A 14,040-nucleotide genomic window follows, 5' to 3' on the forward strand; every position below is an offset into this window, starting at 1 on the left:
CCCGCCCGGCGCCTCTCCGCGCGGCCCCGCACACACCCTACCTTCCGCCATGTCGGGCCGGCCCTGCCGCAGTCTCGCGAGAAGTGCGCCGCGCCGCGCCGCGCCGCGCCGCCGGGACGCTGACAGGAGCCCGCGGGTCTCGCGAGAGTCTCGGGGGCGGGCGGGGAGCAAGGCGGTCTCTCCTCCCCTCGCGCCTTCGAGGCTGGACCGGCGGCCCCGGACCCGGTCCGAGCAGGGTGCACGCGGCGGCCGCGCAACTGCCAGCACAAACCCGGCCGGGGACGGTCCGGAGGGGGTGGAGGTCTCCAGGCGCGTTTGTGACCAGCAGGAAGGGGCTGGGGCAGCGGGAGAGGCCACAGGAACTCAGCCGGGGACTCACGGCGGACCCCACGGTGCACCCCACTGCGGAAACCCCCCACAGACCCCACGATGCATCCCACCGAGGACCCCAGCAGGGAGAAGAGGCCATGGCTTAGCCCTTTAAAGCCCACGCAAGTGGATGTGAAGGGCAGAGAGGCATCACATCCCCTGATGACGTCAGCTCGGGGTTGGGGTCAGGCGGAGCCGGGAGACCTGGGAAGGGACGCCGGGCGGGGCAGCCCCCCCCCAGGGTGTTCTGTGCACCTGCACACGGCGACCTCTGAGCAGAAACCCAGCCTAGCTGACAGTGCTGGCCTGGCTTGGGGCCTTCCCTCCACAGCCAGCAGCTGAGAGTGCGGGGGCAGACAGCTCAAGCGCAGACCTGGGAGAGGCAGGTGTAGGGCCGTGAGACCCAGGTCCCAGGGAGGTCGAGGGCCAGTGTGGGCCCTGCGTCAGGATGACACAGCAAAGCCCCTAAGCTGGGCAGCACTGGCATGCAATGAAGTCCAGGGCAGGGAGTGAAACACACCAGCTGCAGGGGATGAAAAGCCTGAAGTCAGGGATTGGGGTTGAGGTCAGGAAGGAGGAAGCCTTAGGTGCTACTTGGGGTCACTCCTAGGAGCATTACTAGGTGTGTGGAGAAGGAATGTGGGGTTTGGATCATGGAAACAAAGGGTCATGGGGTTCAAGTTCTGAGGAAGAGGGACTGTGGCAGAGGGGCTCCAGGGAGATGGAAGAAGGGGCGTCACGACGTGTCGGGACCACGTCTGCGCAGCAGTGGGACAGACGGAGAAGGCAGGGCAACCTGGCACCAGCCGGGCACAGCAGGTGGTCTAGGCTGCATGGGCGGTGCCAGATCTCACCCCTGCTGCCTGGCAAGCATGGTGGGAGGTGTGCCCGACGGTGGGCCCCCAGGGTCCTCAGGCCGGCCTTCAACAGCCACAAGTGGCCTGTCTACCTAAGAGTGCCCTACAAACACTTTCTGGTGATGTGCAAGTGTTTAGGAGGAATCATCAGAGCTGATGTCCCCAGCAGCGGGGGGTCAGGCAAACAGCAGGAGCTCGTGGTTGATGAGCCCTGAGCTCTGTGGGCTGGGACCCACAGTCGGGAGGACCAGGGTCACGTCTGGCTCAGCAGGTGATGTCCCTGCCAGCTCATGCTGCCCTCTTAGGCTCTGCAGCGGGTTCAGTGCGGAGCGAGACTAGAACCCACGGTGCACCCAAGAGAAGGTGGTAGACACCACGGAGCAGCACAGTGCGGGGAGAGACCAACACGTGCCCTTCCCGTGGCCTAGGTGCCCACAGCCAAATGGAAACTCATCGAGGGCTAGAGGGCTCCTGCTCATAGCCTCCATCAGCAGCAAGCGCACCCCTCTGAGAGGCACCTAACAGAACCTGACCCTGGGCCTTGTCTTCCCAGTAGACTCTTACTGGCTCGAAACCCCCGAGCTACGGAGGGGCCTTCTGAGTCCAGCCTGGGACACAGGGCATCTCTCGCACTTGGTGACCTAACTCAACACCCCATGGGCTTCAGGGGTGCTCCCAACTTTAGAGCAACCCGAAATATAGACGTTCGGAAAAACCTGAGCACTAGAACAGAGTTCACTGGAGACCTGGCCCAGGTCTTGCTAGGAGGAAGAGGAGCCTAGTGTGGAGCCTAGTGTGGGGTGGTCCCCACTGGAAACACCAGGTGCAGGAACATAAATGCTGGCTGCCTCTGGGGCACCAGGGAGCAGACTCTTTCTGGGGGAAGAGCGCCACGTCACGGTAAAAAGGGGAGGAGGATCATTGGGCTGGTCCTCCCATGAACAGGGTAGTAGCACCTATATGTGGGCAGGGTTGTGGAGCTAGGTCCCCACCCAAACGTGCTCACTCTACACTTGCTCTGGAGGATCCCTGTGAGAACAGGACTGTGTCTGTCACAGAGCACACAGGGCATGAGCCTGCTACAAAGCAGAAGCTCAAACAACAGGAGTCTGACTTCTGGGCCACGAGGGATAAAGGAGATGTGAACACATAGCGCCATCACGCTCACTCCTCCCGGGAAGGGAGAAAACTTAAGCACCTTACTGGAACCTTCTGTGCAGCTCCTGCATCTAGGACGTGTCTGCTTCTTGATTTAGTGGACAGGACTCCAAACGTTCCCATCATTTTACCACTGTTCTGTGGGGCACGCGGATTCAGAAACAAAACCACAACGGAAACCCTGGCGCTACCCTGGCTGCTATGTCACACACATCTGAGACCAAGCAACTGTAAGTACCTTCTCCTGGAAGTAATTTGCTCACAAAGTGAATACCTGTTAGAAAGGCCTGTGTTTGGGCAGCAGTTTAGCACCGCCTGCAGTCCGGGGTATGATCCTGGAGACCTGGGATCGAGTCCCATGTCGGGCTTCCTGCATGGAGCCTGCTTCTTCCTCTACCTGTGTCTCTGCCCCTCTCTCTCTGAATAGATAAATATTTTTTTAAAAAAGAAAGGCCTGTGTTTATGAGGGGGAACAGGGAAAATCAGCGGGTCCTTCCCCAGAAAGGTCCTTCCCCCTAGGACAGTAGACCTACCTAGGCAAACACCTGTTTCTCTGCAATTGAAGCAGCTTGTTTGCTCTAACCTTGGGCAGAGGATTGTGCATAAAACTGGCATCTGAGGTGCAGGGACATCATCTGGACTCTTCTATAATTTATTTCAAATGTATATATCAGGAAAATTAAATTTTGGTAATGATCTCCAATCTGCTCTCAAGGATTTTCTTCTGGTCTCTAACTCAGCTCTGATTAGGGATCTGGCTTTTCATCCCTTTCTCTGGGAGGAGGAGGAGGCCATGCAGCCATGGGTAGTGTGCGTCCCAACAGATACACCCTCGGGAACTGCACGTGAGGGTGCAGGGTGAAGGCCAGACTGTGACATCCTAGTAAGAAAATAAAGAAAAAGTATTCAGTCTTGTTCCTTTGTGCCATTAACTTGCTAAGTGATCCTGGGCAGGTATTTGGGCCACATGTGCCCATCCATGTAGAGGACAGAGATGGCATCGTGGAGGGCGCCGGCAGTCTCTTCCGGCTCACACTCCAGTCTAGGTTCTTCACTGTCTAGCTTATGTCTCTGTAGAGCCAGTTCAGGCTACAGACAAAATCCCCCAAACATGCGCTAACCCGTGCTCATTTCACCTAAGGCCCCGTGTTAGCAAGCGTACCACGTGGTGAGGAGTAGGGCTTGGCCCTGCTGGAAATTTTAAAACTGTCACATCAGGTTGGAAGTCCACCTCCCGCCCTCTGGTTCCTTCTTTGAAGTTTTAAGAATTCTTTATCAAGATTCCCATGGACCTTTTGGTATCATGTGCTGTTTGGAAATAATCCCACAATTTGCTTTTGAGACCTGCATCCTAAAACCAAAATAGCTCGTGATACAGCCTCTAAGTCATCATTTATTGATTTACAGAGCACCCCCCCCCAACATGTTGGAGGTGCTTTACAATACAGCAAACATCACAACAGAACTCAACATAGTTAAATACAATCAACAAGTTACAGAACTAAAAAAAAAAAAAAGAAAAAAGAAAAGAAAGGGGAAATAAAAGCTGGAATGAAGCAACATTATGTCAAATTTCAAAGATGCTGAGAAGTGGCAGGTACAGGGAAGGTAATTCCACCAACTGGAGACCAGACGGGCAAAAATAGATAACAGGTACCACAGCCCAAAATGTGCAGATCTGTGGAGGGTGAGTGAGCACACAGAATAAAATTTCACGACCGAGAATGAAGGCCATTAATGTTACCAGGACAGCCAAGTGGTCAAAGAACGAGTGGAACAGCCTCACGGAGAGACCGCCCCGTAATGACAAGGGAACCAATCTCACGTGGATTTTAAACTCACAGAAATGAGGCCAGAAAAGCCACGGAGATCATCCCGTGATGAGCACAGACTGAAATCTCTAAGCCTTTACAGGAACTCGGGAGTCAATTTGGGAAACCGCCAACAGCTCCAAAACCCTGGGGACGGTGTGGATGTTGACAGTTGGGCACAGAGCTGGGGAGAAGATGCCTTCTCCTAAAGCGGAGAGGACTCGCCTCACACTAGTGATGAGGCGCTAGTGGCACCAAGGCCACCTAATTGGTGTCACCTGAGAGTGGGTCACGATCGAACGTGGAGGTGTGAGGTTCGCACTGTCAGATGAACACGGGAAAGGCACAGGTGACGCCCCTGGGGGAGGAGGGCAAGTCACACCACCTCCCAAGGCCTGTGTGTCCACGTGCAGCATGCCAGGGCGCCAGGCAGGAAGGGGCGTGAAGGGAGGGGCACGCATTTCTGGCTCTCCCTTCAACCCCTTTGTCTAGCCCCAAAACACACACGGTTACGCCAAGGTACCTGTGTTACGGTGGCACTTGGAGTTCAGTAAGAGTTGTCCCTGAGTTAGTCGGTCACTTGCTACCCCCTGAAGAGTCAAGCCCCGGGTTTTAACTTGACAGATCACTAACAGAATCACAGCAAGAGGAGAGCAAAATGCAGACTCCCTTCTGCCACCGGCAACCATGCAAAGCTTCTGATGTAAGAGTAAGAGGGACTGCGTTCAAATCCCAGGCGGGTGTGCAGTACCAGCACTTTGGGGCAACACGTTTTACAGTCTTTGGAGGAAAAAAAAAGTCACAAATGAAGTTCTGGAGAAAAATCTGCTGCAATGAGTCAAAACAAACCATTTTCACATTCAATCATTAACACATTTATGGGTTTTTATGCCTCAAAGTGAAGAACAGACAGGGACTTAGAAAAAAATCACTCTGCTGTGTCTACATCCACAACCATCTTACTTCTGCTCCAGAAGGACATGCAGGTCCACAGAGGACAGGCCACTTGCAGGGACCCCTCCACTCTGCCCAAGCATCGCTCCAAGCCCCACGGAGCAGAGACGCACCAATTTGCACGGAATCATGTCCCCTCTGGTACCGTCTCATGTCTCTCTGGTACATCCTGTCCTTTCCAGGCCAAAGACTACTTCCCAAACCCAACCTCACACCCAACACAGGGGAACCTGCGCCTGCCGCTCACGCTGCACACTCGCCTCATCATTTCCTGAAGCTACTTTATAAAACATGACATGAAGTATATACTTCTGCCCAAACAGTAATGAAATCCAAGCGCACTATGTCAGCGACAGAATCTATGTGTCAAACAGCAAAGCATTCACACCCTGCAGTGCTCTGAGCCACAGAAGAACCTAGGTGGAGCCTGATGCACACACTGCCATGGCCATGGGATTTTCAAGTATTAAGTCTGTTTGCATAAGGAATCAACCTGAGATTTTTCTAAACTGCACTTCTCTGGCATTCAGTATCATAACCTTCATTCAATACAATAAAAGCCAACAACTTGACAATTATTGGAAAACAAATTATATTTTGGAAGAACTCACTACATAAGGTGACAGAATTCCAAAATCAAATTACATGAAAATATACATCGCAATTTCTTTGTACAATACATGAGAAAAATCTGCAGTATCGAAGAATAGAGGCAGAGAAACACAAGGGGCCTTGGAGAGGGGCCGGGCGGGGGTCACAGCGTCTATAAGAGCAAACCCACAGGTGAAGCAGAAAGCCTGCAGCTGCATACACTAGTCCATCCACCCTGAACACCCGGGGGGGGGGGGGGGGGGGGGGGGGGGGCACAACAAAACCAGACCAGAATTTTGTACTGTCCGGGGCAAATTTCAGCACATTGAATTCTGAACCAACTCTTTTTAGTTCTCAGGGATAATGAGTGAGTCCAAGAGCTCTCAACAGCCAAAATGTGGTATTGCTACACCCGATCCAAGAGACGGTGCAACCAGAGTACAAAAGGACCAGCACCTAGTGATGACCACTCCTCTGAAGTCATCACTAAAAATCAAGTAGTTGCTTAGTAAGTATTTCAGTATTTGAACTAAATGATTTGAAAACTTTCTGGCAGAGAGAAGAGAGAAAAGCAAAGGGGGGTATGTCAAAACAAGAAGATACAAAAGTTTAGTAAGTGAAAAGAGTTTAATGAAGCCTCAATGGTTTAAAGGAAATTAAATGGAAACTTTTAATCCTAATTGTTTTTCATCTGACATGCTTTAAGGAGTCTTTTTAAACTGATAAGAAACAATGAATAGGGAAAGAAAACCTGCTAAAATCTTTTAGAATTTACACGATTCTTATTCTACTACAAGAAAGCATTATTTGGTACAAGGTGTATTTGTGGATGTACATGTATATATATTATCCGGATCATGTTGTGCTATGTACAGGTCTTTACAATTCTTCCTGAAGGTTAAAACAGTTCATTAGAATTCAAAATGCGTAATCCTCTGTAAGTTGGCACTTGTTAGGCTCTTGTCAGCACTGGTACTGGCGTGTTCTATTGCAGCCCAGCTCCAGCCAGTGTCCGCCAACTTGTTACAACAGAAGTCCAGCAATAGGTGGGTAGAGTGCAGGAAAAACAGTGCCATGTTTCTCAGTTGGAGACCTACAATGAAACAAACAGCATGACATGACTTCACAAACGACAAAGGAATTCATTCATTAGAAATTTTTACCTGTATTTCTTTGGAGACAAATTCTTAATTTCATTTTAAGCTCACTCTTGTGCTCGTCCAACATGGTAATCACATACAGCCATTTTATTTCAAATTTAAATCACAGTGAATACAACTTAAAATCGCCTTCACGTGCTCACTGTGAGTGGCGAACACCACACAGGACAGCACAGACGTGCAGCATTTCCACCTGACATTGTTTTCAACATCCCGAATGTCCTTCGAATTCTGCTGCGTCTGGAGTCAAACACAGAAGTACTTGCAAGTCAAGGGATGTGGGAACTTGTAAGGCAGATTCAGAGAAACAAGATCACCACACGTCTCAACATGGTGAGTTTTAGCCAACCCTGTAGGTTCCGAGCCCAGGACAGCCCTCTGATCCAACCATGGTCTCCAATACATTGCACACAGTGCTCTCACGCCCTCAGCCCACATGCGAGATCCCTATGCCCAGCCCACAGCCTTACCTCATGCTACGTTCCTCAGCCCCACACAAAGATGCGTCCCCCTACATTACAGAGAAGTGTGAGACACATGGCGCGGCTAGTACAGGGCAGGGTTTCCTCCTCCACAAGTTAGAAAAACACAAGGTTCCAGTTCAAAAGTTAAAAACAGAAGCCAGTGTAGGTCAAAGATGGCTGGGCGTCAGAGCCACTGCTGTGCCACTGTGAGCCCCAAACACCCTGCACATGCTCCCACACCTGCCCTGCCTGCTGCGATGGTGCCAGGGACACAGAAGCCAAGCGCGAGATGACCGGAGGCCCAGGGGGCACAATGTCCAGCTCCTAACCTAAGCAGGCAGCCGGGTTAGGACAACGACGTCAGCCACAGCACAGCAAGCCTTCTAAACCCCGAAGGGATTTGCTAACCTCACCGTCACCCAAATTCAAGTGCACCAAAGCATACAGTGGGCCTGCCCCCAGGTGCCCTGCACGAGGACCACCTCCCCAAAACGATGCCAACGGCAGGAAACTCACACGTCCGCAGGCACGAGAACCTGAGGCAGAACCTCGGCTCTGCTCCCCCCAGCCAGCGCAGCCTCTGGCACAGCAGGTGCACACCAGGCGCGAGCTCCTCCGCGGCCCAGACACACAAAACACACACACGTATTTTGCTGGAAAATCCAAAGACTTTAAACAGACACCTCGTGATACAACAGGCAGTGTGACTCTCAGGTGATGTGACTTGAAGGTTTTTCCAAAGACCAAACCACACCTGAGTCAGGCCCTGTCCACTTCATCTGTCAGGGCTCAAAAAAGATATTCTAGAATCATCCCCCGAGGAAGTGAATGAGAAATTTCAGGGCCATGAAAAAAATCAGTTAAAAACTGTCTCTCCGTAAAGTTTTATTTTTTTTTTATTTTTTTTTAAGATTTTATTTATTTATTCATGAGATAGAGAGAGAGAGGCGCAGAGACACAGGCAGAGTTGGAGAAGCAGGCTCCATGCAGGGAGCCTGACGTGGGACTTGATTCTGGGACTCCAGGATCAGGCCCTGGGCCAAAGGCAGGCGCTAAACCGCTGAGCCACCTGGGCTGCCCCTCCGTAAAGTTTTAAAAAGAAAAGTGCTCCAGAGGGGCTGATGCTCAAAGTCATTAAATGCCTAACATTTTTTTTCTAACATTTATTTCTAAAACTGGAATTAAATCCATTTCCTATGTGACTACACAAGTTAAATCTTTTTAAAAAGTAAAAAAAAAAAAAAAAAACCACAGTTCAGGCAGGTGAGCCTCCGAACAAAACCACAGTTGATGAGAAGAGTACTAGTGAAAGTACCTCTTCAGCAGAGTCAGCGTTCAGTGATGTCCACCGCTCCTCATTGAGAGCTGCCCTCACACAAACACCCCTGAAGGCTCCACGTCTCCCCTACCCACGAGGATCCTGCGACACATGGCAGCCAAGAGGGGTGGTCCCTGGCCCTCATAAGTGGCACCTGCACTGACTCTGGAGACTCCGGTCCCGGCAGGAGCCCCAGGCCAGCGCTGTGTGCCCTGCCAGGCTCGGTGACGCTCTCCCAAGACGACAGCGCCGATGCCAATGGCAGGAGACTGACACATCCCCAGGCACAAGAACCGAAGCGATTCAGAGTCACCTGCTCTGGGCGTCACCTCCCACTTTCTCCAGATTACACGACTGTCAAAGCGCATCTGCATCACAACACAACACACAGACCATAGGGAACAAGCATGGTATCCAGAGGCCACATGACATTCCTAAGACATGCTCTGGGGCACAGGCGTGGCATGTGTACACCTATGAGGGGAGGAGTCGGAGTTCTGAAGATGAAGCTACGGTCCATGGTGACCCTTGGGGACAGAACCGGGGCACCATGAGAGCCGTTTTCTCATGGACAGGCTTCCATGTTGCCATGCTGTCGTGTCTGCGCCATCCCTGCAACAGGACAGGTGAGCAGAGGAGGGGCCGTGACAGGCCGGCCAGGCTCGCAGGGTGAGGACGGAAGACACTCCTGGAAGGGTGACCTTGCGTGAGAAGCACAGCAAGAGGGCGGGCAGGTGCCCAGTGTGCCCGACACAGACACCTGTGTGCCGCACTCTTGCTCCCCAGGTACCACTGCAAGTTCTAGGAACTGTGTGTATTTCTTCAAGTTCCCGTGTTAACAGAACCTCTCTGTCACCATGGCCGGGAAGGACACCACCCGCGTGAGTCACTCCCACGGACCGTGTCCTACTCGCTGCTATTAGTTCTTATTCGCAAACTGGCTTCTCCTGCTCGACTGCTGTTTGAGGTCTAACCACCCGCAAGCATGTGTGACTCGCCTACGGCACACCCTGCACTGCTAGACAACAGCCGACAGTGCCACCTGAACCAGCCTATTGTGCTGTGGGGCCTCTGAGACTTCGGCCAGCAACACAGGCAGTGAATGCACGTCTGCAGAGCCAAGCCACTTGTCTCCAGCCACACCCCATACCAACAACCTGCTCCCCAGCGCTGACGCGCCACCTCTGCTCGCGCTGCATTCCAAGCACATTTCCCCAAATCCTCACCAGTGCCCAGGTTTCTGGGACATTCTGACCTTTGACAACCCAGCAGCTCTGATGTCACCTCCTCGCAGCTTCCCATTTCTGATGACAAATGTGTGATGATCAGCCTTCTTTCCAGTTCCTCTCATTACCTTGCAGATCACCCTCCTCTGTACTGCCTGTTTCCTCATTGATTTGCCCACGCTGCTGTAGATGCTAGAGACAAGTCCTGAACACCCGACAGTTATCTGTTCCAGGTCTCCTATTTGTTTTTGTTCACTGTCTTGTAATATTTAAGTTTTTGGTTCAGATGTAGTCAAAGTTATGATTTTTCTCTTCTCTGGGTATTTCCGAGCCTGATGAGTCCTTCTCTACCTTGATATTCTCCCTTATTTTGTTCTAGAATAGTTGGGTTTGGGGACTTCCTGCAGATGGCTAACAGGGCCGCGGCCAACAGCCCGTGCAGCTGGCCAGCCACGCGTTTCCTTCACAATCCCACTCATTTACTAGGGGGAGAGGACCAGGGGCCTGCACACACACACATCGGCAGCTGCGCTGGACCTCCTTGTGCTGGGCCACACCAGGCCTAGCTGTAGCTCAGGGCCCCTGGGAAACAGGTGGTGAGATGCATTTGTGCAAAGTTCCTAGAAGTGCTTCCCAACACAAGAGAGCGGGACCCAGATCCGGCAGGAGAAATGACTGGGGGGCAGGGGGCGCAGGTACATCAAGGCCGTCCTTGGTCCCACACAGCAGCGGGTTTTGCACTGACCTGCCGGTGGATGCAGGCAACCCCAGGAAAAGGACCAGCCTGAGCAAGCCGTCTGTGCGTCTGCACCAAGCACGGTGGGTAGTCCGGTACGGTGCTCCCTTTTGGATGGGAGGCCACCCCACTCTGCATCCCCTCACCTGTTACCACTGAGGAAGCCGACTGTGAGGGGGCCAGAGCCAGAGGACCCCACGGCCTCACACCTGGAGCCCTGGCCTCTGGAAACAGCAACACTGCAGTGCACATAAGAACTAGCAATGGGGCAAACCTACATGCTTTCACCATAGTTTTTTAAAAAATAAAGCCTGAATCAAGTTCTTGAACAGTAATACCCTGTTTTTTAGAAAACACAAGTCATGGATTTGGATATAGATTTTGTAAAACAATTTTGAATCTATTTTTGTTTAACCTCAGGGGTTTTACTTCACATGCACCTCCTACAGCACAACTCTCCTAGGACATGCAGAAGCTGACAAGGCATGGAGAGAACCAGCCTTTACGAAGAGTTCTAGTGACAGGCCAGTGTGTCTATGCTGGTGGCAAGACCTGGCCTCTGCGAACAGCCTCATACGGGACAGTTAGGTAAGGACAAGCACATGTGAAAATCACGCAGCACCTCAACCCCACAGCTGCACACACTGCTCCGTGGTCAGTGATGAGTACAACACGGACCTGCTTTCAGAAGACATTAGTTAACTCATGGACTTTGATGTGAATTCTTCAAAGTCCAATCTTCAAGTGATTTATCTTAGTTAACCCAGAGAGATGTGTGGCTCAGCTATGTATCGTGGCCTTTATTTCCCAGCTGCAACACACTGTGGCCGACAAGAGTAAGCAAACACCCTCTGTGGCTGAGTTAAGGCTTGGAGCACATCACACCTTGGAGGGGGATGCCCTGTCAGGGGAGCAGCTGCTGCACCACAGGAGCGCGGCCGGGATGAGGCCCAACCAGGAGAAGCCACTGTATGGGGGCCCGGAAACGCACTCCCTCCCTCAGGGCTGGCACCCAAACACCTGCTGAGTGAGGGCCGGAGCATCCCATGCACACATGGATGGACACGAGCAATTCCCAGCGTGGCTCCGGTGGGCCTGGGAACGTGCGGCACCTCCAGCAAGTCAGCCAGTGTTTCCCAAGGACACTCTGCCTCCGCCCAGAGGTGAGCCACACAGGGCTCCCGATGGACTTCAAAACAACAACAAAGTACCAATTCCTGTATTCGGTTCTTATCAACGCAAGACACACACACACACACACACACACACACTTCAAGGATGATCACGTTTACACAAAATCCTGAGTTTAAACAGTCCCAACCAGATTAGGAGTAGTAACTACCACTAACCACTCCCACAATCACTGTATTAATTTTATTTAAAACTCTGCTCTGTCAAGGACTCCGGCTGCCATGGCCTGGGCAGCAGCATATGCCATCACGGCGTGTCTGGCGGACAAGGACCTGTGACAGGGAAGCCCGTGTACAGAGCTGACCTGAGCAGGCCCAGACATCCACTTACTGCCTCCTCACTCCCTACCTGCAAGTCATCTGCTCCGTGTCATCATTCACAGTACATCACGCTGTTTTACAGTTACCCGGTTCTGAACAGTGAGGTGACCTGAATCAACACTTCTCTGCCTCCATCTTCTCGAGTGAACTTTAACCTAGATAAGTACACTTTATGCACAGGTATATGTTGTGATCTAACATCAACCCTTATCCCACTAGCGAAGGAGAGAATGTACAATACCTAACAATGTGTGTTCGTGGCCCCTCATTAGTATTTATTTATTTACTTAACTAAATTTCCAATATACTACCATGATAAATATAAAATTGTTGGTTATTTCTTAAGTTTACAAAGTACTGTTTTTGAGGCTTCAGTATATGCAAATCTCTGTCGTCCTCCAACTCCTCTCTGACTGGGAAATCCTGTGGGGAAGAAATGGCTAAGATATTGGCATATCCACGCAAGACCCAGTGCACTGAGCGCACTGAGCTGAGCGGAAGACAGCAGGGCAGGCAGAGGCGTCCAGGCCCAGCAGCGAGGGAAAGCTGCTCAGGCCCAGCAGACCCAGACAGCAATCTATGAAGAATAACTTGATGGAAGGTGGTGGGAAGCAGGGGCCAAACGGGGGAAGACAGAGACCTCTGAGCAGAGGGGAGAGAAAGGGGAGGTGCAGTGGTAATGAATTAGGGACCGGATTTTAACCAAACATAAGCAGGTTAGACACAAACAAGCTGGTGGAAACCAGGAATACTGTGAAGACTGGTCAGCATTTCAGGTTGTTATAAGGAGACCTAAAGGTAGATCAGAGTCTCGAGAAACGAGGGATATTAAACATGGAAACAGAACAAGGGGTGGGTAGACTCAGCCTTATTTCTGATTTGCACCTTTGCATTTGATATAGTTCATCATAAAAATAATAAAAAGTAAAACAATGTGATGCTAGTTTCGGGACAGGAAAAGCCAACTAATAAAACAGTAAGATCAGACATACACCAACACATCCATAAACACGATTTCCTAGCACAATTGCCCCTGAACATCCATGGTGACCACCGGCCAACAGTCGATGAGGCCACGGTCTAACCCAGGAGCACCAGGGCCCAACTCCTGCCTCACACCACACACCAATCAACTGCAGTGGCTTCAACACATGTACCAAAAGCAAAACCACAAAACTTTCACAAGACAGGAAAAACCAGAACACAAAGTCAACTCCATACCAAGATGTCTAATCCAGCTGCACTAAGGTCACAAATCTCTGTCATCAGGGTGCCTGGTGGCTCAGGGGGTTGAGTGCCCAACTCTTAACTTCGGCTCAGGTCATGATGTCAGGGTTGTGAGGCTGAGCCCCGTGCTGGGCTCCCCACTCAGCGCAGCATCTGCATGACACTCTTTCCCTCCCCCCGGCTCATGTGCACGCATGCACAATCACTCTTTTTTTAAAAAAAAAAAAAAAAGACAAAGACTCTGTTTATCCAGAAATACCACAAAGAAAGGGAACCGACCAGGATACAAATCCAGAAGCTAAAAGGAGAATAGGAATTTCCCAGAAGAAACGACTTAACAAGTGACCCGGCCCTCAGCTGGGCCGGCCATGCACGTCAGAGGGCTCACTCCACACCCTTACAAGTGGAAATGGACACAGAAGTCTGCTGATAGCAAGTGGAGCAGAGGATCCAGACTCGGAGTATAAATAGACATACAAACAAGACGCAGCGTTCTGGAGAAAATGTGGCATTATTTAGCCAACGTGATGTGCACAGACCCTTACCTCAGCAATTCCACCTCACATGTTCACCCCGACAGGCTTTCCCCACGAACACAATCAACAAACAGGGCAGCCACACTCACTCTGACAGCAAACACGCAGACAAGAAAACTCTC

The 14,040-nt window shown here is 51.4% G+C and overlaps 2 protein-coding genes across 3 annotated transcripts in view; both read right to left on the reverse strand.

Annotated features, from left to right (window-relative positions):
- Nucleotides 1–491, reverse strand: part of ANKFY1 (ankyrin repeat and FYVE domain containing 1) — an 82,780-nt gene extending 82,289 nt beyond the window's left edge. The window contains exon 1 of one of the 2 annotated variants that reach the window (XR_011995859.1): nucleotides 42–118. Coding sequence is in view for 1 of the 2 variants with exons in the window: in XM_072729965.1 (XP_072586066.1) it covers nucleotides 42–51 (10 nt within the window). In the remaining variant the exon portion in view is untranslated. Of the gene's footprint in view, nucleotides 1–41 lie in introns of both variants that reach the window. The other variant, XM_072729965.1, reaches the window with a different exon arrangement.
- Nucleotides 492–3,757: 3,266 nt separating this feature from the next.
- Nucleotides 3,758–14,040, reverse strand: part of UBE2G1 (ubiquitin conjugating enzyme E2 G1) — a 101,756-nt gene continuing 91,473 nt past the window's right edge. The window contains exon 6 of the mRNA XM_072729968.1: nucleotides 3,758–6,833. The gene's annotated coding sequence lies outside the window, so the exon portion shown is untranslated. The remainder of the gene's footprint in view (nucleotides 6,834–14,040) is intronic.

This window comes from Vulpes vulpes, chromosome 12 (assembly GCF_048418805.1).
Source record: "Vulpes vulpes isolate BD-2025 chromosome 12, VulVul3, whole genome shotgun sequence".
NCBI classification, from domain to species: Eukaryota; Metazoa; Chordata; class Mammalia; order Carnivora; family Canidae; genus Vulpes; species Vulpes vulpes.